The sequence below is a fragment of the Tursiops truncatus genome, chromosome 11 (assembly GCF_011762595.2).
Source record: "Tursiops truncatus isolate mTurTru1 chromosome 11, mTurTru1.mat.Y, whole genome shotgun sequence".
NCBI lineage: Eukaryota > Metazoa > Chordata > Mammalia > Artiodactyla > Delphinidae > Tursiops > Tursiops truncatus.
The window spans coordinates 5,288,586-5,313,861 of record NC_047044.1 but is presented as its reverse complement, the minus strand read 5'-3'; the positions used below and the strand labels follow the sequence as shown (position 1 = coordinate 5,313,861).

The 25,276-nt window shown below is 55.0% G+C and overlaps 1 protein-coding gene across 8 annotated transcripts in view; it reads left to right on the top strand.

The window, feature by feature from the left end:
* Nucleotides 1-25,276, top strand: part of PARVB (parvin beta) — a 109,986-nt gene that overhangs the window by 21,069 nt on the left and 63,641 nt on the right. Inside the window, exons 1-2 of one of the 8 annotated variants that reach the window (XM_073788101.1) lie at nt 3,558-3,891; nt 9,337-9,529. The exons of 3 other annotated variants lie outside the window; for them this stretch is intronic. Coding sequence is in view for 2 of the 5 variants with exons in the window: in XM_073788098.1 (XP_073644199.1) it covers nt 3,849-3,891 (43 nt within the window). In the remaining 3 variants the exon portion in view is untranslated. Of the gene's footprint in view, nt 1-3,557; nt 3,892-9,336; nt 9,530-10,584; nt 10,794-14,620; nt 14,812-25,276 lie in introns of those variants that run through there. 4 more of the 8 variants (XM_073788103.1, XM_073788098.1, XM_073788100.1 and 1 more) reach the window with 4 other exon arrangements.

The window sequence follows — 25,276 nt, the reverse complement described above, 5'->3', positions numbered from 1 at the left end:
GCCAGGGAAGTCCCTGTTTTTAGTCCTTTCTGCTTTGTTAAGCTTATTTAAAAGGAAGTCCCTGGGACTTCCCTGGCGGTCCAGTGGTTAAGACTTTGCCTTCCAATGCAGGGAGTGTGGGTTCGATCCCTGGTCGGGGAGCTAAGATCCCATATGCCTCGTGCCAAAAAACCAAAACGTGAAACAGAAGCAATATTGTAACAAGCTTAATAAAGACTTTAAAAATGGTCCACATTAAAAAAAAAAAAAAAGAAATTCCCCAACCCCCCTGCCCCACAGCGATGTTCCGCACGCTTTACTCTGTGTGCAGATTGACGGGAAGAGGGATACGAGAGCTGAGATTGATGGGAAGAGGGATACAAGAGCTGGGTCACTTGTCCCCTCTTAGCTCGGTGACCTTGAGCTGGGCTCAGCCCATTCCCTTCTCTGAACAAGGGGATTGACGGCAACGCCTCCCGCACCGATCTCCTGGATTGCTTGAAGAATTACACTCGATAATGTGTGCGAAAGGGCCTTGTGAGCTGTCAAGTGTCTTCGAAGTGTGCACACATGTGTCGCCAGGTGCATGTGTGGAGGAGCACATTGGGCAGAGGAGTGAAAAGAGAATCCGAGGCCGGGGCAGGCGGGGATTTATTTCTGCTTGTGCCACGCTCACGCCCCTTTCGGGGGCCAGGTGTCTGGCTTTTGCTGTCTAATCTGCGGAATCGAGTCCCCGGCGGCCCGTGTTTCTCCCCCGTGTCGCCGCCTTCGAGCTCCATCTGTGCTGAGTAACGGCCACGCAGGGAGAAGCATAGATCTTCCATGACACTTTAGCCATAAAGGTCCTTCTGTCGGTTAGTAGGAAAGGTCTCGTGTGACAGGTGCCATGTAATCAAAGACACGTGCTTCGTGGCTGCAAGTTCCCTGCTGCAAAATAGATATAATTCTTATGAAGCGAGAGAGATGGCCCAAAAGAGCAGTTCCACCACTTGGGCTGTTTATAGGCGCTGGGGGGATTAATGACAAAGCGGACAGTGTTCTGCTGGCCCAGCTGGAGCTGGATATAGCCTGTGACTCCATCCCTGGGCTTTTGGCCACAGACTTGACCTGTGCCAGGTCAGCGAGCACGTGAGCAGATGATGGTAGAGCGTGGGCGTGGCCATGCGAGCGTCCAGCTCTACCCCAGCGGGCAAGGGAGACAGGCAGCTACCCGCTTCCCCTCTCAAGGGCAGAAACCCTGTGGGTGGTCAGCTCTGCACTTAATAAATGAAGCTCAGGCCAGGAAGCACTTCTTTTTTCTTTTTTCTCCCCCCGCCCCGGCCACGCCGCGCTGCATGTGGGATCTTAGTTCCCTGACCAGGGAACTGTCCTGCAGTGGAAGCTCGGAGTCTTAACCCCTGGACCGCCAGGGAAGTCCCCAGGAAGCACTTTGCTTATGTGAATGTTGTCAGCAGACCAAGAAGGGCCCGGAACGGAGCATGAATGAAGATCTGTATTATGGGGTTGAATTGTGTCCCTCCAAGAGCTGTTCGGTTCCTAATCCCCGGGGCCTGTGAATGTGACTGTTTTAGGAAATAGGGCCTTTGCAGATGTGATTAAGATGCAAGTAAACATGAGATCGTCCTGGAGTAGGATGGGCCCTAATATGACTGGGACCCTTAGAAGAGGAGGGGGAAAGACAGTCCCACGAGGGGAGGAGGCCGTGTGAGGACAGAGCAAGGTTAGGAGTGATGCGGCCACAAGCCAAGGACCGATGGCCACAGCCAGACACTAGGAAGAGGCAGGAAGGGTCCTCCCCGGGGCCTCCAGGGGGGTACAGCCCTGCCCACACCTTGATCCCAGACTTAAGGCCTCCAGACTGTGAGTGAGAATGTCTGTTGCTTTAAGCCACCCAGTCTGTGGGCGTTTGTTGCAGCAGCCCCAGGACACGAACACAGTCTCAGCTGGCCTCTGACCTTCCAGTTGCCTGGTTCTCCAGCCAGTGCGGCTGTGAGTGAAATTCGAAGGTCGCAGGGAGAAGTCAGGTTAACCTGGAGGCATTGCACGAAAGTCCCTTCGCCCGAGAGGTGGTGTGAATGGGGGCCGGCAGGCCATGCTTGACTTGCGCAAACGTTGCTGGGTAGACCCAGGGGAGACGGAGGACTTCAGCCTACTTTCCTCACCCGGTTCCGAGAATGCAGAAAGAATTCCTGTTCCTGCCATCACCCCAGCCCTAAATCCCCCACGCCTTGAAAATATTAAAAGATTGTGTTATGGTTTTCGTTAAGCATTGAAAAGTCAGCCATCTTTGTCTGTAAAGGTCCAGATACTTGAGACTGTGAGCCATCTGGTTTCTATAGAAACGACTCAACTCTGCCCTTGTAGCATGAAGGCCACCGTAGACGATACATAAATATACAGGTGTGGGTGTGCGCCAGTCAGAGCTCGTTTACAGAAGTGGGTGGTGGGCTGGATTTGGCCCACGGCTGCACTTTGCCAATCCCTGGTTTAAACCAACAACGGAAAAAACCCCGTTGGTACGACAAGTTCTAGTTTCTAGAATGTTCTTACAGAGACGGCCATTTAACGTGTTCTGTTCTTGCTACCTGTGCCTTTTACAGGGACCCCCTGAAGTGAGTATCAGGGCGTAATGTGGACATTATGGACCAGCAGCCACAGTTACTTTCCGTGTGAGAGGAGGGAGGGCCTGGTACCCAGGAGGGACTGGGTGTGTCTTTTCCCAGGCTCCCTCCTTCTTGGGAAATCGGGCGTTAAAAAATAGATCGTGACACAGCCTGACTAGCAGTGGCCCCGAAGTGAAAATAACCCATATGTCCATGGACGGAAGAAATTAAGCAAAATGTGACTTATCCATACAAGGGAATATGACTCAGCCTTAAAAAAGGAGGAAATCCTGACACAGGCGACAACAGAGATGAACCTTGAGGACGTTACGCTGAGTGAAATGAGTCAGTCACAAAAGGACAAAGACTGTGTGATTCCGCTCCCGTGAGCACCAAGAATAGTCAGGTTCATAGACACAGAAAGTAGAGTGGTGGTTGCTGGGGCTGGGGGGAGGGGAAAGGGGAAATGATTGTTCAATGGGGACAGAGTTGGGAAGATGACGCGTTCCGTAGATGGGTGGTGGTGGTGGCACCACAGAAGTATGATGGACTTAATGCCGCTGAACTGGCCACTTAAAAATGGTAAATGTTATGTATATTTTACCACGATATTTTATTTTATTTTATATTATTTTATTTATGATTTTTTTGGCCACACCGTGAACTTTGCAGAATCTTAGATCCCCGATCGGGGATCGAACCCATGCCCCCTGCAGTGGAAGCGCGGAGTCCTAACCACTGGACCGCCAGGGAAGTCCCTACCGCAGTGTTTTTAAAAATGAAAAAGTATTGTGAAATATATTGCACTTACAAAAGCGTCTGCATGTGTGCAGTGTGAAGTATAATGGAAAAGTACCCACGGTCCTCCCACTCGGCTTAGATAACGCTGTCTGCGCCCCTCCCCCTCGGGGCCTCTCCCTCCCAGCAGAGGGGACCCACTGCCTTTAGCACCTGTGCCTTTCCTCGCCGTGTGGTCACACATGCACATGCTCTTCTACGTTTTGGGGCTTTGCCTGACTTTGAACCTTACGTGCCTGGAGCCACTCTGTGCACGCCCCCCAAGACTCTCGAGGTCGCCCAGGTCTCAGCCCAGCTCCACCCGGCAGCCACGCCGCCCACCTTGGCACGCAGTGTCACATCCCTCCTTGGACCGCTATCACTGTGGAGCTCAGGAGAGGGTGATGCGGTGCCTGGGCTGCACGTGGATTTGCTCCGGCTGAGTTTTGATCTGAGGCAGGGGGGCAGGCGGGGACGGAGCTGACTCTGATGCTCGATGCCCGGCTCCTGGCTCTCCTCCTGATCTCCCCTGGTGAGTTACTGTACCTCTCTGTGCCTTCGCCAGTTTTCCGAAGCGGGTGATGGGACAGCATCAGGGTGTGCGGGTGACCATGTAAGATGCCCAGAGAGGCAGCTGGGTGAGCTCGGGCGGCGGAGTGCTTGTTGGACGGGCCCCATGCTGGTAGTTTCTCTTCTTTTGTTTTTTTTTCCGGCTGTGCCTCTCGGCTTGTGGGATCTTAGTTCCCCGACCAGGGATCGAACTGCGCCCCCTGCATTGGAAGCTCAACCACTGGACAACCAGGGAAGTCCTCTCTTCTCACTTTTTTGCTGCTTGTCTCAACCTGGCAAAAATGCTCGGCTTGTAAGCTCATCGTTCCATCTGAGGGAAAATTAAACACATTTAAGAGCAAATTAAATTAGGGGATTTTGATCGTTAGCTGAGTTAATTATTTTTGGAAAAATGTAATGTACCAAGCAGGATATAGCACATGGTGGCATGCTCAATAAATATTCGTGAGAACAAAGGGTAATTTTACAAGCCAATCAAGTCATATATAATGGGATTATTTGGCTCTAAAGCTAATGAAGTGGCAGTAGAGCAGTAACGGCTGCTGAAGATCGTCTGTGTGCTTGCAGAACGTCCGGAGACAAGAGAAGACGCTCGTGCTGGATCTCAGCCCAGAGCGAGGCCCAGAGTGGGCTGGCACACTGTGTCCCAGGAGGGCTGCAAGGGGCATCTATGCCCGTGGTCCGAAGCCTGAATTTTTCAGTACTATGAGCAGACCTGTCTCGGGGCCGCACCTGCCTTAGCCACACTCAGGAGCCAGTGGTAGAACTGGGATGCCCACTTCGTAGGTTTTTTTTTTAAAAATTAATTAATTAAATTTATTTATTTTGGGCTGCACGTGGGCTTTTTCTAGTTGCGGCGAGCGGGGGCTACTCTTCGTTGCGGTGCGCGGGCTTCTCATTGTGGTGGCCTCTCTTGTTGCAGAGCATGGGCTCTAGGCACGTGGGCTTCAATAGTTGTGGCGCGTGGGCTCAGTAGTTGCGGCTCACGGACTCTAGGCACGCGTGCTCCAGTAGTTGTGGCGCACGGGCTTAGTTGCTCCGCGGCATGTGGGATCTTCCCGGACCGGGGCACAAACCCGTGTCCCCTGCATTGGCAGGTGGACTCTCAACCACTGCGCCACCAGGGAAGCCCCTGGCAGGTGGATTCTTAACCACTGCGCCACGAGGGACGTCCCCCCGTCGCTTGGTTTTAAATAGCACTTGTCACTCTCCTTGGGTGCGCTGCTTAGCACGATGCGGGGGGTGGGTATGCTGCCCCAGGTCGCATTTTCCTCCAATGCGACGACTTCTCTACTTGTCATGGGAGGAGACCTTCTTGCTTATGTTCTGAGAAGGTGGAAAGGACGTTCAGAAATGGAAGGTGGCTTCTCGCGTGAGAATTTCATAGCTGGTTGTCACGGGAGCATCTTCAGCTGCAGTGTCTGGGGCGAGAGGAACTGCCTTCAATGGGAAACTTGTAAACACTGGAGCAGGAGAAGCTTGGGCTGAGCCAGAGGTGAAGGAAATTGGTGGTGAGAAAGGTGGGTGAAGGCGGGAGCTTCGGGGTCCAAACCCTGGGGTTCCAGGTGTGGGTGTGAGTTACGCCCAGTGGGCTTACTGGGTGAATGTCATCTGGTGACACAGCTGTATTAGACATCCATACCTACCTGGAAGTTGGAATAACCTTGGGTTCTTTGAGCATGGGCCAGGGAGACACAGTTGGATGTCTCTCAAGCAAAGCAGAGGAAGAACTGAACCAGCTGGCCAGAGTGAGCTGCCGGATTTGGTTCATTCCTTCTCAAATACAGTCGTTCCTCTTCTTCATGGCAGCTGTGCTCCCTGGTGATGCTGAGCCTCTGCTCCCGGGCAGACACAGAGGGAGGTTTCTGATCCGTGGAACCTCGTTTTCTGTGCGTTTCTGTTTAAAGACACCTTATTTAATATGTGCTGGTGATTCAGTAACGTTGAACTCCAGGCCCCCTGCACTATGACACGTGCCTGAACGAAGGTCATCTGACACATGTGTTTCTTCTAGAAGGCTCATCACAGCATTCTTGCATGTGGGAACACTAGACAGCACTTCACTACGCCTGGGACCATTTTAAACAGTGAGATCGCCAACAAAAAGCACAAAGATATGCAAAACGTGGCACTAACTGGACCACGAGAAGGATGCTTGTTCATTGTATGCGAGTGGAATAATGTCATCTGGGAACACGGGCATCAGGCACTCAGACTTCTGGCTGCTCTGCTCGCACGTGTCTGTGAATGACTGTGTACGTGCCAGGAGGACCGCTTGCGGGGGGGTTACGAATAATTTTGGTGAGTAGGTAGACTCGCAAATACAGCATCCACAAGCAGTGAGGATGGACTATACCTTATCGGACGAGCATCTGTGTTTCCTCTGGGCCTCTGGGCATCGTGGTTTGGAGGCTGGCAGAGGGGAATGGCCGGCTGGGAGAGGGCTCTCTGGGGCACGGGGGTCCCAGAGTCAGGCCCTTGCCCACGGGCACGGGGTGGTCCAACACTCTTACAGCTGCCTCTGGTCTGTTCACTTCTCCAAGGCTGCTGTGTGGGGATCCACGCTCAGAAAGAACAGGGTCTCCTTGCTCTACAACAGAAATGAACACAACGTTGTAAATCAACTATACTTCAATTAAAAAAAAAAAAAGGAAAGGACAGGGTCTGTGCTCTCGAGGACCCAGCCGTAGCTGTTCCTCATCGAGGTGGAACCACCAGCCCCCAAGCTTGTAGCCACGCCGTCCTGGCCGCTTGGCGACAGTTCAGTCACCGTTGCGGTCCTGTATGGGGGCGTGTCGCCCGGGCGGCCTCGTCTTCCCAGCCCTGGATTCTCGGATTTCTTTTCCCTTCGTGTGTTTTGAGGAGGGAATAACACATGACCTGGAGCAGAAGGCTGTGTTAGCCGGGCGGGCGGCGCACGGGAAATACCTGTGGACTCAGGTTTGTTGAAAGGCTCAGGGAGGTTCCCCGAGGCTGGCGTTAGTGCTTAGGAGCTTCTGGAACTTCGGATCCTGAGGCCCTTGGAGGCTGGCGGGCATGACCTTGAAGGGGGGCAGACCTCCGGGGCAGGGCTGGCGGGGTCCCTGGCTTGGAGGCGTGCGGCTGGGAACCATTACTCAGCTTTGCAGCTCATTCTTTCCGTTCATTTCCCGGGTGTGACTGATTGTACGAGCTGACTGGGGCATTGGCGGAGGAGGAGGGTGGCGTTTACCTGGCTTTCCTTGGGTGGTGCCGGGTGAGTCCCCTGGAGCACCTCTGGGGGCGCCCATCCTGGCCCCCGGGAGGCTCGTCGGAGGCCATCCTCGCTGAGACCGCTAGCAAGAATGCAAATGCTGAGGCAGCCAACATGTACTGAGTGCCTGCTGTGTACTACGCAGGTGGCTCCAGTGGGATCACCTGCTTTGAAGTCACCATCCAGGTCACCCTCTTTCCTGACATCTTTTGTCCTTCAACTTAATGTGTTGTTTTTTAGAACTTAGCACTTGGGGAATTGCCAGTACAGTGCCCACGATCGATTCAAACAGAAGGGGGTAGAGAAGCGCCTTCCTTCCGGACAGAAACGTTTCAGTAAAAAGGTGGACTTGTACTTCTTTGACTTTTCATGGATTGTATTGAAATGGACGTAACCTGCCTGTAACAGGAAGAAATAGTTAAACCTGTCTAGAAAATAAACTTACTGGGACTTCCCTGGTGGCACAGTGGTTAAGAATCCACCTGCCAATGCAGGGGACATGGGTTCAATCCCTGGTCTGGGAAGATCCCACATGCCGCGGAGCAACTAAGCCCGTGCACCACAACTACTGAGCCTGCGCTCTAGAGCCCGTGAGCCACAACTACTGAAGCCCGCACGCCTAGAGCCCGTGCTCTGCGACCAGACAAGCTACTGCAATGAGAAGCCCGCGCACCGCAACGAAGAGTAGCCCCTGCTCGCCGCCAGTAGAGAAAGCCCGAGCGCAGCAACGAAGACCCAACACAACCAAAAATAAAAATAAATAGATTTTAAAAAAAAGAAGAAAATAAACTTATGGTTACTGGGGTAAGGGGTTGGGAGGGATAACTCTGGAGATTGGGATGGACATGTATACACACTATATATAAAATAGATAACTAATAAGGACCTACTGTATAGCACAGGAAACTCTACTCAATATTCTGTAATGGCCTATATGGGAAAAGAATCTAAAAAATAATATATATATATATGTATAACTGATTCACTTTGCTGTACACCTGAAACTAACACAACACTGTAAGTCAACTATACCCAATAAAAATTATAAAAAAAAGAAAAAGCAAAAAAACCCCCAAAACAGTTAGCCTGTGCTTCTTTTAGTCTGAATTAATTATCTTAGTAAAGTGTTGCCTCTGTCCCCTTGCCTGTCTGTGTAGCACGTAGCATCCTCTGAAATACCGTATTTACTTATTGATTGACTTTCCTCCCGCTTTGGAGCTGAGGCCTCTGTCCTCTTGCTGCCGTGCCTGGGCTTGAGTGACGCCTGGCACATAGTAGGTGCACGGCGCATGTCTGGGTTGGGGTCCTGACCTCGAGCAGCCTGCTTCTTCACCCCTCCCAGCCTCAGTTTTGTCATCCATTAAGTGGGGATGGTAATAAGAATTCTTTCTGGCTGCCTTAGGGGGCTGTGATGAGGGTCAAATGAATGTGCAGCCCCCTATTTCATTCTGAAAATGGCACATAAGGAGCTGGGTTTCGCCTGCCTGGCCCAGCATCGCGGAATCCCCCGTGCCTCGCAGGTAGGAGGCTGTGGACGCGTAGATGGTGAATGAATGAAACGAGAGCTGCCCTGCAGGTACAATTGTCAAAACCTGACTCTTCACGATGACGCCGTGGGGCTCCTGATTCTTTTATAATTTTTTAAGCACAGCCGTTTTCCTTTAAAAGCTGGGCAGGTTTCCTTTCGTGACTGACCCTCCGTTGTTCTTGCCCCCCAGGAGCTGGGTGCTGGCTCCGGGCATTTGCTTGGCCGAGCTGGCAGGTGCAGAGGTGCTGAGATGCCCCTGCTCCCGCCCCAGCTGTCCTCTGGGTGCAGACCTCCGCGGGGCACTGGCACTCTTGGACGTGGCTGTCCTGGGTCTTGCTTTCTGAGCGCCCACAGGATACCCTCGTCCTGCTTGAGCTGAAGAGGCGTGTCCTCGGGCACCGTAACGAAGTGCCACAGCCTGGGGGGCTTAAACAGCAGACATCTGTTCGTTCACGGTTCTGGAGGCTGGGCGCGCGAGATCCACGGGCCAGCAGGGCTTAGGGATGGTGTCCCCACTGTGTCCTCAACGTGCTCACATCCCTCTGTACGTGTCTGTGACCTCATCTCCTTTTCTTACAGGGGCACCAGTCGCATGGGTTTAGGGCCCACCTATATGACCTCATTTAACCTTCATCACCTCTTTACAGGCTCTCTCTCCACACACAGTCATCTTCTGAGGTCCTGGGGGTTAGGACTCCAACAAATGGATTTTGGGGGAACACGGTTCACCCCTAACAAGCTCCTTCATCAGGCGGCCCCAGTAGAGGAACCGTTAGACCACGCTCAGCTTCGGGACCGTATCGGCCTTGGGTTCCTCGCAGCTGCTGCCTCGGCTCCCAGGTATCGACTCTGGATTACCGTTGGTTTGCACCAGGTCTGGGGGGATCCCGTGCTGCTGATTCCTTTGCCTGGGCTGGGGTGGGCCCACCGGGCAGCGCTGGGAGCAGGTGGCCATGTCCCGTGACTGCCCGCTGCCCCGAAGCCCTTGCTGGTGGTGGGCCCGCTCCGGGTACCAGCGTCCCTGTTGGGCTCACATACTCCCTGCTTGAGCAAACCTGGGGATTGGTTGGTCATTCCAGCCACATCTACAGGAAGCATGCGTTTCCCTCGGGAGCTGGGGGATTGCTAATAACTGTCATATATAGGAGCGAGTAGTGCCTCCTACCAGGAACCATACAAATGCATTTAGCCCTGAAGCAACCCCACAGGTTGGTCATTGTTATCAAGCCCATTTTACAGACGAGGGAACCAGGCACAGATGGGTGGCCCGCCCGGGTCACCCAGCTGGTAGGTGACTGGTTCAGCTTTGAGGCCAAGCAGCGTGTCCAGCGGCCAAATCGAGGAGGAGTTTTGGGCAAAGGTGGGTGTGGTTCTACTTCTGCACCCTCCCTCCCCGTTCTAGCATCTTCCCCTGTCCCCCCACCCTGAGAAGCCAGTGCTACAGGAAGCAGATCTGCCAGTTAGGGTGGCCGCAGCTCCAGTAGGGCTTTGTTTCTGGTATTTGATTTCTGTTGTCGTGGAAACGGGGTGACAAGAGTTCCTCGTTAGCGCTGGCCCTCCCGACATGGTCGGCATCCAGGAGGTGCGGCGTGGGGACGCGGGCCTGCGTTCTCTTTGGGGTTGGGACAGGGAACCAGGTTGCGTCCACTCTCGGACCCTCCCGTCCACCTGGCCGGCAGCCGGGTCTCCAGGCCCAGGCCGAGATCGAAGCCTTGTCGGAGGCCGAGGTCTATTGTTCAGCGTTTTGCTGAGCCAGACAAACACGTCTGAAGTCACACACAGGAATGGATACTCCCTTCCTTCCTTCTTCTTGCCTCGTGGGCTTGTTTCCTGGGGAGCAGCTTGCCGTGAAGCCGTTGGCAGCAAAGATAGAAATAATATTTTGCGGTTAGCAGTGTCTTATCGTGTAAAAACAACTCCGTCCTCCTGGCAGCTTGATCCCCTGTGGCCTTCCTCAAAGTCACCCAAAAGGGGCCTTTCCCTCGAATTGCAAGTCACGGCAGCATCCCTGCCCGCGCCCCTGTGTGACCTGGCGTGTGTCTCCTACGTCTCCCCGCCGACTCCCCGCTGGCCTCAGGCTCACCTGCAGTGACCCGCTTCACCAGTGAGTCCTCCCCGGTTTCTTTCTCATCGTTTGCAGCAGAAGCTAAGCCCGGGCCAGCCCTATTCCCTCTCTGCTTTATGGGGGAAGGTCATTTAGACCAGAATGGACCCTGGGCTGGCCCTTCGACTTTTCCCAGGAAGGTGGCAAGGGTGGATGTGAGGACAGTGGGAAAAGGGGGCCTTGGTACCCCCCTTGGCCCAGATGGACGGGTGCCTGATGTGCAGGATGAAGCATGTTGGGAAGTTTCCAGCACTCTGGTGGGTCATGTGGGTCTTTGCTAGGTTGAGGAAAGGGGTTGGGAGCATCTTCAGGGGCAAGTTGCAATTAAGGTTTTTTTAGGGCTATCTGGTACGATGGGTTTCTCTTTAATGACCTTTGGGTTCCATCTTTCCCTTTAAACTGGATGTTCTTGGCCAGCATCTAGCTCTCCTTGTCGTCACTGGATAAGAGATTCGTTCTGCCTTTTCTTCGGAGGCAGCGTCAGTGGAAGGGCCTTTGCGTCGGGTGGTCTGCCCTGATTAGCAGCGGTCATGGCAGTTGGCGTGGTTCCTCTGATGCTTGGCTTTCCTGCCTGTGAAATGGGGACAGCGGTACAGCTGATGTGTGCCGAGCTCTCTGGCCCCAGGGTCTATCCCAGTCTCTTTACGTGCTTTGTCTCGTGCAATCCGCATAACAACTTTATTTTACAGCAGAGGAGACTAAAGCACAGAGAGGCTAACTAACCTGCCCAAGGTCACACAGCAAATGGGAATGGGAGTCGGAGTTTAGTTGGAGCTCTTAACCTCGGCTTTAGGCTTGAAGGCCATCTCCCTGGGACCTGCTGGGGGACAGAGTGAGATGATAGTTATTCAAATGCTCCTGTGTCTCTGACACCAAGACGGCTCCCCCATGTGTGCCTTCCCGTCTGATGGAATATCGGTCACACATCCTCCCTGGGCTGTGCCTGGTGTTTCCTTAAAGAAAGGGACACTGGTGCCCAGGTTTGCAGGTGACCAAGGTAGCCCTTCCTTCAAGGACACAGACTGATTTTTGTCTCGGTCATTCACCTAGGTGTGTGGGGACATTTCTAGGGGAGACATCAGCAGTCGAGGGAGGGGCATAAGGAAACTGAATGCAGGGAGGATCTGAAGCAGCTCTTTGAGGACAATAGACTTTACGATAAAAAGCACAAAGTGATTGAACCAGGCCAAGTGGCCCTTCCTGGGCAGTGCCAGGAGGGGATGGGGGATGAAGGGCCGTGGTGGTTGATGGAGGGGCAGACCCTGTCTGCTCTCCCGGTGCTCTGATGGACTTTGTTCCTCTTTTTTTTTTTTTTTTTTTTTTGACCCTGCCTCTTGGCTTGTGGGATCTTCGTTCCCCGACCAGGGATTGAACTTGTGCCCTTGGCAGTGACAGCGCTGAGTCCTACCCCCTGGAACTGCCCTGGACTCTGTGCCTCTTGCATTTTCTTCCCGAGGGGGTGGATTACTGAGTTCTCCACTTTCCCCTGGGAGAAGTGCAAGGTACACGGCACAGTCAAGGATCTGAGAAGTCCTGCAGAAAAAGACACCTGTTTAGCCCTGCTTCACCCAGTATTTCCTCCAGTCCCTTGACCCTGGCTTAATTCACACAAGACCTGTGAACGTCCATGTCTGTGGAACTCCCTTGGGGAGATAACGATGGGGACCAAATAAACAGGGAACTTGCTCGTAGATCTACTGCCATTTTCCCATTTTGCTCAGGTTCTGTTGCACTTCAAAAGACTAATTTAAGAGCTGTGCTGCAGTGTGTTTTCGCCGTCTGAAAAGTACAACTGCTGATGCAAGGAGGAGGTCTGTTAAGTCTTCTCTTTCTCTGTGAAAGCCCGGGGACCCAAGCCGAGGGCTCCCCCTCTCTTGTGGCTCTGTGGCCGCCCGCCCTCCCCACCCCCCCAGCCTGCTGACCAGCCACCCTGCTCTGTCTTTGTACTCAGAGGTCTTTTCTGGAATAGCTCTCGTCATCTGTGTGTTTGTCCCCTCCTTCCTGGCTGGTGATGCTGTGTGTGAGGACACAGAAGTTACGCTTGGGCTCAGATCAATGAATGTGTATTTATTCTGTCTGCTCTGCTAGTGAGACCTGCAGGATAGATCCCAACTCCATTCCTACTACCCATGGGACCTGACGGTATCTTTCCAATCAGTAAAATGACAATGACCGAGGCAGCCCACTTGCTCCATCAAGGACCCCTGAGGCCGTCCCCGCCTGCCCAGAGCGAGACTGGGAGAGCCAATCGGCTGCTGCCTCTTCTTCTCTATCACTGCCGCCTGCTGCTTTGTTCTGCCTCCCCTCCCCCTCCCTGCTAATTACCTGCCTAAGGGATCCAAGACTGTAAGAACTTTCTAAGATGTAAGCGTCTGTGACTTCCCCACATCTTTATTTTGTGGAGAGGACTTTGTAGTTGGGTAGATTGGTTCCAGTGGGAATGCCAGCATTTAGCTCCCTCCTTGGCCAAGTCACCTGCACGTCCGGCCTCCGTTCCCTGGTCTGTAGTGGCACCCCTGTCCCCGGCTGTCCCCGGGAGCCTGAGTGGGCTCATATATGAGGATGTGGGGTGGGCAGGCCCTTGATAGAGGCAGACTTCCTTCCTCCCTGGTGCGGGCCCGTGGTCTCCATCCCCACCCTGCAGGCCTTTCTGGGTTGGGGACTTCAAGTTAGGCACGAAATGGGACAAGAGAAGGGAACTTGAGAATGAAGAGCCGGTAGTTTGCTGAAAGGGACTTCAGAAGCATCCTCTCTCTTCCCAGCTTGTTAGCCAACGTCCTGCTACAGGACGACGACCCAGGGCAAAAGAACAACTTCCCCTACCCTCTGGGAACGTGAGGATGGAGACTGGCACCCTCTCTCTCTGCCCTGCGGGCCTGGCTCCTTTAAGACTCAACTCCAAGGTTACTCTTTCTGACTTACTTCACTTAGTATGATAATCTCTAGGTCCAACCATGTTGCTACGAATGGCATTATTTCATTCCTTTTTATGGCTGCGTAGTATTCCACTCTATATGCACCACATCTTCTTTATCCATTCATCTGTCGATGGACCCTTAGGTTGTCTCCATGTCTTGGCTATTGTGAATAGTGCTGCTGTGAACATAGGGGCGCATATATCATTTTGAATTATAGTTGTGTCCGAATATATGCCCAGGAGTGGGATTGCTGGATCATATGGTAGCTCTATTTTTAGGTTTTTGAGGAACCTCCATACTGTTTTCCATAGCGGCTGCACCAACTTACATTCCCACCAACGGTGTAGGAGGGTTTCCGAGACAGACAATTTATCAAAACATAAAATAACAGAGTGATGACCTTGGGGCAGGAACGAAGTGGGGTGCTGTGCCAGTCACCCAGGGGACTTAGGGGTGGGTGTTTAGGAAGGGCTCCCGGAAGCATGAGAAGGGGCTGGTCGTTCAAAGCTGGGGCGAGGCTTCCGGCAGATGGACCAAAGGAAGCCTGGCCCCGTTGGGACAAGCACTGTTGTTTTGAGCTCCGTGGTCCACTCTGTTGACCTGGGGGGAGCCATGCCGACAGAAGAAGGTCTGTGACCTTAGCTCTGTGACCCCGTGTTCTGGTCAGTGGAACCTCCGGGCAGCAGCTGTCCGGGCCGCTCAGGGTGTTGGCTCACACTTGGCTGGTCCGGCTGTCCACGCCTACCCCCAGCTGTCACCAGTGTCCAGAGCTCCCACCCGGCCAGAGCCTGTGGCTTCCTTGGGAGGGAGGGTGCCCAGTTGCCAGGGCAACCAGAGGTGGGAGGCCAGGGCCTCAGGCAAGCAGCTGAGCTGCCTGCAGCCGCAGGGATCGAGGACCAGGGCGGGCTGATCCTGGCCTGCGGTGCAGAACAGCGAGGACCCCTGCCAGCACCTCGCCCCCTAGGAAGGAAGGGGGTGCAGGTTGGGGGAGCATCGCTCGCTGCCTGGTCCCCGTGCCTCCCAGCTGCCTGCTGCAGCCCCGGCCCGGCTCGAGAGGGTGTGTGGGCGATGAGCGTCTGCGAGTGGCTGGCACAGAGCAGGTAACAAAGGTGGGTGGACACGGCTGCGGGGCTCGCCCCTGCCCTCGGGCCCCACCTCGTGTCCATACCGGGCCGGAAAGCGGAGGGATAGAGGAGTCCAGGCTGCCCTCTGTGCCAAGGACACCCACCCTGTGGGCTTCCTGGGGGCTGGAGGCTCTGGAGACGGGGACCCTGCCCAGCCCTGGTCCTGAGGCTGCAGGATGCCCGCGCTGTACTTAGTTAGCACTTAGGCTGGCGGAGCCAGGACAGCCGGGATGCGGTTTAAGCCGCATGCTGACCGCAGGAAGCGGGGAGCGTAAGGCCGTGGTGCCGTGGGATTCCGGCCTGTGTGAAAGTGTGAAGGAAGGTGCTGGACTCCCTGTGGATGCCGCGCGGCTGTGCAGTGTCGGGAGCCCGTGGCTGTCTAGCCTCTGGGCTCCCGAGTCGGGTCCAGCAGGGTTCCTCCACCCCAGCGCCCTGCACCTTTTGCAGGGTTGATTCCCCGTGGGGCGGGGGGTGGCGGACACGGCAGGGTGTCAAGCAGCACCCCTGGCCTCTACACATCAGATGCCAGTAGCACCCCGTGCTCCAGACGTGGTTGCCTCCAGTGTCCCCAGACCCTGCCACATGTCCCTGGAGGGCAAACTGTCCCTGGCTGAGAACTACGGAGCTGGAAGGAGGCTGCCTCCATGGACAGTGTCCTTAGGACCTCCACCAGACCCCACCTGACCTCCCACCCCAGGAGCAGGACCTCCACCAGACCCCACCTGACCTCCCACCCCAGGAGCAGGACCTCCACCAGACCCCACCTGACCTCCCACCCCAGGAGCAGGACCTCCAGCAGACCCCACCTGACCTCCCACCCCAGGAGCAGGACCTCCACCAGACCCCACCTGACCTCCCCCCCCAGGAGCAGGACCTCCACCAGACCCCACCTGACCTCCCCCCCCAGGAGCAGGACCTCCACCAGACCCCACCTGACCTCCCCCCCCCGGAGCAGGACCTCCACCAGACCCCACCTGACCTCCCCCCCCAGGAGCAGGGGATCATGGGAAGGGAGGACTCCCGGCGACCACTGGCCATTTTTTCCAGGGCCCTCGGTACCTGGGTGCCCAGGATCTGCCCAGAACACACACACACCTGCACCCCCTGTGACCCGGAAGGGGTCCCCTGATGCTCTTTTTAAAAATAATAATAAACTTTACTTCTCAGATCGGTTTAGGAGGTTCCCAGCATTATTGAGCAGAGGGTGGCGATTTCCCATAGACCTCCCCGCCCTGCCTGTGCACAGCCTCCCCGATTCTCCCCACCCCCAGAAGAGTGGTGCACTTGGTACCATCAGTGAACCTACACTGACAGATGAGCGTCACCCAGAGTCCATAGCTGACACGAGGGTTCATTCTTGGTGTTGTACATTCTGTGGGTTTGGACACATGTATAATGTCACATATCCACCATTACAGTAACATACAGGGTGTACTGTGTTCACTGCCGTAAAAATCCTCTGTGTTCTCCCTATTCGTCCCCCCCTCCCCCAATCCCTGGCGACCCCTGATCTTACCGTCCCCATAGATTTCCCTGTTCTGGAGTGTCATGGGGTTGCAATCACACAGTGCGTGGCCTTCTCAGATTCGCTTCTTCGCTTGGTAACATGCAGTTTGGGTCCCTCCGTGCCTTTCCGTGGTTTGGTAGCTCGTTTCTTTTTAGTGCTGGAGAACATTCCGCTGTCCCGCTGTCCGGATGAGCACTCTTTCTTTATCCTTCACCTCTAGCTCCTGAGCAACCTGCTGCCTTTCTGGCAGGTGTGCAGGGCAGGCTGTGCTGACCTGGGATGCGAGGTTGAGCCTAGGTGGGACCCCAGACCCCCTAAGGTTGGAGCCTTGAGGCCCGGAGGGCAGAGCCTGGAGAGGGCGCTGCAGAGGGAGCGGGGGGAGGAGGGGGGACAGTGCTGAGCCTCCCTGGAGGAACGGCCTCCACGCAGCTGAGTCAGGAGGACCCCTGTCCTTGTAGACACTGCCACCGATCCGCAGTCCTCACCCCGTGAGCCTGCCCGGAGCCCACCCAGCCCGTCTGCCCAGAAATGCCCTGTGTTCACCTCGTTCAGGCCTGGAGACCCTGGGGGGCTGGTGAGACACAGAAGTGCCCTCCGAGTGCTCAGGGCTGCACGCAGTGGTGCCCGGGATACGTTTTGGACACTGGGACCTTGCCCTGTGGGACTGGCTCCATGCGGGAGGGGTCAGTGAGTCCCACACTGGCCAGAGGCCTGGTCAGAAACACACGTTTGCTCGGTGATCCATGCACATGCCCTTAAATCCCTGCAGTGTGTGCCGCCCGTGAGGTAGAACAGCCAAGGTGCCTGCCCCGTTTCAGGGGATGACACGGGTCAGGAGCCCTCACGGACCTGTCGGCCCCACGGGACGGCAGGTCAACGCCTCACGGCCCTTTCCCTCCCCTCCACCTCCGGCGCCTTCGTGGATGGCTCGTGGGTGGCCTGGCCGCCGTGCCGGGCCTGTCACTGTCTGTGATGGTTGTGATACGACGCCGTGCTGGGTGCCACTGTCCTGTGCAGCCAGGGGCCCTCCTGGAGCAGCCTGGGGTCTTAGTGTCCCGGGGCCGCTGGAACAAAGCACAGAGATGGGGTGGCTTCCATCACAGAGATGTATTCTCTCATACTGTTTGTTTGTTCGTTCGTTTTGCTGTGCAGCGTGGCCTGTGGGATATTAGTTCCCGACCAGGGGTTGAACCCGGGTCCTCGGCAATGGAAGCGCAGAGTCTTAACCTCTGGACGGCCAGGGACGTCCCAGAAATGTATTCTCACAGTCTGGAGGCCGGAAGTCCAAAATCAAGGTGTCAACAGGGTTGTGGTTCCTCTGGAGGCTCCCGGGGAGGGTGCTGCCGCCTCTTCCAGCTCCCGGGGGCTCCGGGCGCTCCTTCGCTCGTGGCTGCACCACTCCCGTCTTGGCCTCTGTCTTCACGTGGCCGTCTTCCCTCCCTCTTCTTTTAAGGACACCAGTCATCAGTGTGACCACCCTACTGACCTCATCTCAATCTGATCACCTCTACAAAGACCCTATTTCCAAATAGGGCCACATTCACAGGCACCAGGAGTTAGGACTTCAACATGTCTTTCTGGGGGATACAGTTCACCCTATGATGCATGGTGAGCTCTTCCAGACCTGCCTGCTCCCAGAGCGCCGGGGCAACCCACAGAAGGTTGCAGTCGGCTCGCGAGGCCTGGCGGGGGTCCTCCTGGGGGATGAGAAGGGAGGCATCAGGTGGACACCTGGGGGCCACGAACTTGCCCAGGTGTTTGGGGAACTGCAGGGCTTCCTTGCTTCTTTGCGTTGATGGGAAGGTGGTCTGCTCACAACTTTAAAAGTCAGAGAGAATATGGGTAGGTAGTTAAACTTTACAGCTGGGGAAGCAGTCATTTGATGGGCGGTGAAAAGATACCTGGGCTTGTTAGGCCGTTAGTTGTGACATAAGTACAAACAGCAGCGTCCTTGAAAGTCGGGGGCCGTCCTGCAGAGCTGCGTGGTGGGAGCTGGAGTCCCAGGCTCGGGCCCCGGGTCCTGGCCCTACGCCCTGCACATCCTGCTTGCATCCTTCAGAGGCGATGCTGTCAAACATGGTTGGCAGGAGGTCTGTCCCCTCCCTCCAGAGAAGCCCTCCCTTAAGGTGGTGTCCCCATTTTTACTGATGGCCAGACCAGCCCTGGGAGGAGCGAACTTGCTCAAGGTCACACACCCAGATGGGTAGTTAGACCTGGATCCTCACTACCGAGTGAGCCCCGCCTCTTTCCCTGGCCAGCCTTCTCTGTCGGGGCACACGTGGGAGAAGGGAGGGAGGTATCTGGATGCAGCAAAAGGGAATTGATTTCCTGCGATGAGCATCCTTTTCCCCATTGGTTTGCTAATGTGCTCACCGCGCCAGGTGTACTGTAGGTGCCTGCCCGGGTCCAGAGCCCTGGCGATGACTCTGATGTCTGGGCTGGTATTTACTGTTTTTAGTGACTTGAATGATGGCCAGGCGCAAGAGCCTGTGGACCTGCAAGCATTTGAAAATGACCAGTCTGCTCCCTGACGACCTGGTGGGTCGATTCCTGGAAGGACGTTGGCGGGATGGAGAAGCCAGGTGTTCCCGGGACAGAGGACACACAAAGGTCCAGGGCTGGGAGGGGTTGTGGAACACAGCGTGGCTGAAGAGGTCAAGCCATTGGCACATCCCTGGCTACTCCAGGCCGAGGAGGAGCGCGGTGGGGGTCTGACCCCCTCCCCTCCGACTCAGCCTTCGCCGAGGTGGCTGGGCTGAGAAGCCACTGGTGGAGAAGCGACTTCCGATCTTGCCGATCGTGAGGCTGTCCTGCTCTTTTTGCACCTAACTTAGTACATTTTAGTGGATTCGCCATCAAGCAGCCAGCCTCCCCGGCTTCACTGTCACGCGAGTGACACGTGGGGACAGTTGTGTTTTCATCCTCGGTGTTGATCGGATGCGTTCTTTGTGCTTCTGCTTCTGCTGCTCGTGGGACCAAGGCTGTGCCGGTTCCAGTAACGGTTGTGCCCTCGGAGCTTAGCCTGGTGCCTTGGGCGGAGCAGGTGGTGCCAGAGAATGTATTGGTTTGCTAATGTGCTGATGTAAGAAATCGCCACAGATTTAGTGGCTAAAACAGCACAAACTTACTATCTTATAGCTCTGGAGGTCCTAAGTCCTAAAATCCGGGTGTCGGCTGGGCTGCGCTCCCTCGGGAGGCTCCAGGGGAGGATCCTTTTCCTTGTCTTTTCCAGCTTCTAGAGGTTCCTCCATCTTCAAAGGCAGCAGCCCTGCATCTTCCAGTCTCTCCCTGCTTGTGTTGTCACGTTGCCTTTTTCTCACTCTGACCCACCCGCATCCCTTTTATAAGGACCTTCGTGATGACACTGGGTCCCCCCAGATAATCCAGGATCGTCTCCCATCGCGAGATCCTTCACTCGATCACATCAGCAAAGTCCCTTTTGTTTGTAAGGTCACAGTTTCCAGGAATTGGGACGTGGACATCTTTGGGAGACGGGGCATTATTCAGCCTACCACAGAGGCCCCCAAAGAAGTAGAAAAGAGCTCTTAGGAGTTCCAAAAAGAAACACCAGAAAAGAATGTTAGAGCTCTGCAACATGCATTCATTCATGCATGAATTCATTTATTCACCATTAACTCGCCAAGTGTCACTGACTGCTTCCTGTGGGCTGCGCCCTGTGCAGGGAGCTGGGGAGACAGGCAGGCCTTTTGCCTGCCCTTACGGAGCTATGGACACGAATCCGGTAGCACAGACGCAAGCGGGCCTCAAACGTGGTAAGGCTGGGAAGGAAGGGAATGCAATGGAACAGAGCGCAGTGGGGGCCGGGGGTCGGGGGTGCTGGGGAACCTGGCTTCGTCCTGGCTGGCAGGGAGGGAGTCTCCATGTGCCTGTGGCTCCCACTTGCTCCTTTGGGGCCCTCCCTCCAAAGGCCCGTCCCCGGGAACCCCAGTGGGTGCCGAAGGCCCTTGTACTTTGTTCCCTTGAGTGTCGTATCCATTCCGGGTGGGACCACCAGCCCCAGGGGCACGTGGCTTCAAGCGCCCCCAAAGCCGCCTCCCTTTGGAAGGCACCCCTCTGCCCTGCAGCAGATTCTCTTGTTGAGATGAAACCTTCGCAGGCCATGCCTGGCTCGCATCTCCAGGGGCAGATGGGCCGCTAGAGGGCGCCGTGCTCCTGGCGTTTCCCGCCTGCGGGTCCCAAGTTCTCTCCCGGTGGAGCGTTTGTTTCGGCGCAGGTGCACAGAGAATCGGTTCTTTTTCTTAAAATGACTTAACGATTTAATCTTCTTATTTTCTCAGCAGAGCACACTTTGGGCTTGCCTGGATACGATGGGACAGTAACGATCAGGCTAATTAATACGAGTTTCACAGCACAGGAAGCAGCCCAACTTGCTTCAGCAGACTTACTTTTCCCACTGCTGGTTCTGTTTTCTCTTATGAAGCACATTTCTCTCTGAGGGTGTTAACCTCATCGGGCGGGTCCTGTTGAGGTTTCTTTGCATCTCCCCATGGGTGGGACACATCACACAGCTCGGACCCAAGGGGCCGGAACCGTGACCGACAAACACAAGACATCACTGTGACTTTTTTTTATAATTGAAATACAGTTGATTTACAATACTGTGTTGGTTTCAGGCCATTTTCAGCAACATGGATGGACCTAGAGATTATCATACTAAGTGAAGTAAGTCAGACAGAGAAAGACAAATATCATATGATATCACTTATATGTGGAATCTAAAAAAATAATACAGATGAACTTATTTACAAAACAGAAACAGATTCACAGACATAGAAAACAAATTTATGGTTACCAAAGAGGCGGTGGGGGGGAGGATAAATTAGGAGTTTGGGATTAACAGATACACACTACTATATATAAAAGAGATGTGGCTTTTTTTTTGATAATTCTGAGCAGAGGGGAGCAGAGCACCCCTCTGCTCCCACCTTCTGCCTCTTCTAGACTCTTTTTTTTTAAAAATTATTTATCTTTGGCTATGTTGGGTCTTTGTAGCTGCGCGGTCTTTCTCTAGCTGCTGCGAGCGGGGGCTACTCTTCGTTGCGGTGCGCGGGCTTCTCATTGCGGAGGCTTCTCTTGTTGTGGAGCACAGGCTCTAGGCGCGCGGGCTTCAGTAGTTGTAGCACGTGGGCTCAGTAGTTGTGGCTCGTGGGCTCTAGAGCACAGGCTCAGTAGTTGTGGCGCACGGGCTTAGTTGCTCCGCGGCATGTGGGATCTTCCCGGACCAGGGCTCGAACCCGCGTCCCGTGCATTGGCAGGCAGATGCCCCTCTTCTAGACTGTTTTTCCGTTATCATTAACTAATGATAGATTTTCATGACGAGTGACTGAAATTGCTTTCATCTACTCACTTAGAACCAGCACGATTGATTGGTAGACATGTGGCAGATAGGCCGTTCCCAAACCCAGGGGACAGAGCGCTCACATCAAAGGATCTACCGTCAGGTTAGGACCAATGGGGCCAGGATGCCGTGATTGCCAGGAACCTGAGCTAAGGGGGCTGAGAAAACCCGAGGGCTCGGGGGACGCTGGCCTCACGAGTGTGGTCCAGCTGTTCGTCAGAGGGGTGGGGTAATGCACACGCGCCCGGGGGCCCCAGGAGAGCCCGCTGCACGATGGTGGCCCTCGGGGTCCCCGGCACGGCTGGTGCCCTTGCATATCCCCGGACAGGCATGTTCTCCTGAGCCGGCCTGATCGGCCCCCTCTGCCTCTGGTGCGGCTGCATTTTCATTTCACTCCGAGTCAGTGAAGCAATGCTCTGAGCCTCCTGCAGACTCTGAGCTTCCTGCCTGGACACCGGTCACTGGTCCCATTGATGGCAGCTGGCCTGGCTCTCTGCGGGCCGACTCTGGGGGTCACCTCACACTCTTCAGGATGGGCGTGGGGGGCTCGGGTCAGGCTGTGTTGCTGGCCTCGTTACAGTGTCTGTTTTAAATGCTCAGCGACTGGCGAGATGTTTATGGTGATGTCTGAGCTGTACATTCAGGGTCTTCGAGGTTAGATGTGCCTGGTTTGCAGTTGGGAGGGTGTGTTTCAACGTCTGGATTCTTTGAGAATTGGTGGCCTGGGGATGCGTGGCCCCTTGTCATCCCAGCAGTTAATTAGTGAGGCTGTTTCACCCCTGATGCTGGCAGATAGCTCAGGCTTTTGGGATCTGGTTCGATTCTGTTCTGTTCAGGTGAGCACACTTTTCTAGGGTCTCCTCTGTGTGCGGGGCCCACCTCTGGGGGCACAGGGGTGATAGGACTTGAGCTCTGCCTTCTGGGAGTTTATTTATTTATTTTTAAAAGTTTATTTTATTATTTATTTATTTATTTAATTTTTGGCTGCGTTGGGTCTTAGTTGTGGCACGCGGGATCTTCGTTGAGGCATGCGGGATCTTTCGTTGCGGCATGCGGGATCTTTCGTTGCGGCATGCGGGATCTTTTGTTGCGGCGCACGGGATTCTCTCTAGTGTGGCATGCAGGTTTTCTCTAGTTGTGGCGCTCTGTGGGTTGCAGAGCGTGTGGGCTCTGTAGTTCGTGGTACGCAGGCCCTCTAGTTGAGGCACGCGAGCTCAGTAGTTGTGGCGCGCGGGCTTAGATGCCCCGCGGCATGTGGGCTCTTAGTTCCCTGACCAGGGATCGAACCCGCGTCCCCTGCATTGGAAGGCGGATTCTTTACCACTGGACCGCCAGGGAAGCCCCCTTCTGGGAGTTTATAATCTAGCAGTGAGACATGGCACATCTGCTCGATTGGCAAACGTGGGCGTTCAGGGGCTGTCCGACCCTGCAGCTGGCATGTGCCTGGTGCGCCTGCAAACTTGTCGAGTGACTCTGGGACACCAAGCGCTTCCGGTTACCCAGCACTGGTGCGGGTGGTGGGACAAGAAGGGAGAGACCCAGCATTTACCACGTGACTGCTGCCTGAGGCACCATCTTGTTAAATTAGTTGTCATGACGACAGGTCTGGTTCTAACCCCTCTGCAGAGGAGAGATGGTGAAAGACGAAGGACTTAAAGCCCAAGGTCACAGGATGTTTCGTAATAGCCCTCCAAAGCCTCCGTTCTCTCCGCTATTCTGTCTGCACCGTCCGCGACCCTGGGCCAGGGGTTTGGAGGAGGGACAGGGCCACGGAAGAGGGGGCGTTCGCAGCGGGCTTTGCCTCCAGACTCAGGCTCTGGACATGGAGCTCCTGGAGGGGGCGCAGGCTGGCAAAGGCCCGGAGGGGTGACCGAGCCTGGCCCTGAGCTCTGCACTGGAGGAGGGGGTGGGATGCGAGGGGAAGGGTGTGGGTTTTGTTTTGGGAGTGGTGGAGTGTCAGGACAGTCCATGCGCAGAGGAGTGACCCCACGGCCTGCGTTCTGGGGACGAAGTCTGGAGACACTGTGGCGGATGGATCGGAGGAGGGTGAGACCAGTAGCAGACACCTGGCCGTCCGCAGATCGATCCCCAGTCTCAGGCCCCCGAGGGATTCTTTCCACCTGATGCATTCTGAGAGGTGACTTGAATAAGTTGACCCACTTGCTTTCCGTCTGAAAAACCGACCAAATCATCACTCGTCCCTAAAGGATCAGTCATTCTTTTTAGAGCAAGAAGCCCGGAGCCCCTCCGGTGTCCTGGTTTCTGCTCGCCGGGTGGTTTATTTGGTAAACCCGACATTGAAGGATCACCTAGAAGTCTTTCTTCCTGTTCTCCTTCCCACAGACAATTCGTTTTTCTGTGGTTCTCACATTTTTCTGATCACGCAGGGCAAAGGGGAGGAAAAGGACTGCTTCTGGCCAGAGGGAATCATCCGTTTGATGTTGGCTTCTGAGCCCCAGCCTTTCCATACTTAGACCTAAGCAGTCTTTGGTATTAGGAAGACCCATTGTCTGGGAACCGGGGGGGATCGCTTCCTTCCTGGTGCCCCACCCCCCACCCCGCCCTTGGCCGGCAGGAACTCGCTCCAGTGGGCGAGGTTTGGGAATGTTGCCCCAGAGGCAGCCTGTCCCAGTAAGTCCCTAATTGAAGAGCAGAGTCCTTGCTCTCGAGGCCTCGCCCTCCGCACGGCCCCATTGCAGTAATTGGGCTCTTGGTGACCCACGACTGCCAGGCTAATGGAAGCCTTAATGGAAATGCTCTTGTTCACCCGAGTGGCTGGAGGTGGCATGTTTTGCAAGAACGGCCTGTTCCTAGTGTTTCTGACTTTGTGTCTCTTACCTGAATTCTCTCTTCGGCTCCATTTTGCCTACGTAAACGCATTTACAGTCACTTATTCATTCTGTGAATGTTTGTCGCATGCTTGTCACGTGCTGGGTTTTGATCAGCGTTTGGCCACCCGGCGGGGGCGGGGCATAGGACACACCCCACCACTTCCTGTCGGGGGATAAGGGTTTGTAGCTGTCACGTGCACAGGGAGCTGTGGGAACCCAGAAGAAGGGCCCTAATGCTGCCCAGGGGGTGGGGTTACAGAGAACGCTTTAATGAAGCATCTTGGGGAACGGGTGGAATTGGCTAGATATAATGAAAAGGGCATTTCAGGTGGTGGGGATAGTGGGGGCAAAGGAATGGCCTCGTTGAAAGGTGATGCAGAAGCGTGGGAGCTGCATCTGGGTCGATGAGAGGTGGGGTTTGTTCATCAAGAGTCTTCAGGTACCACTTTGAGGGGTTTGGGTTATACCCTGGAGCCGGTAGGAGCTCTGGGGTGCTCTATCCCAGGGAGTGACAGCCAGCCTCTCAGTCTGCAAATGACAGAAAACCCAACTCAGAGTGGATTAAGGACAAAATGGCATTCGTTGGTTCATTTGACAGAAACGTCCAGAGGCTGCCAGCCTCAGGTAAGGCTTGATCCAGCAGACAGCTGGCTTGCCTAAACTCTGTCCTCTTAGCTCTGTGGACCCCGTGCCTTCATTTCCAGATTTTGTGTGCTGGTAAGACGATGGGGCAGCTTCCGCCTG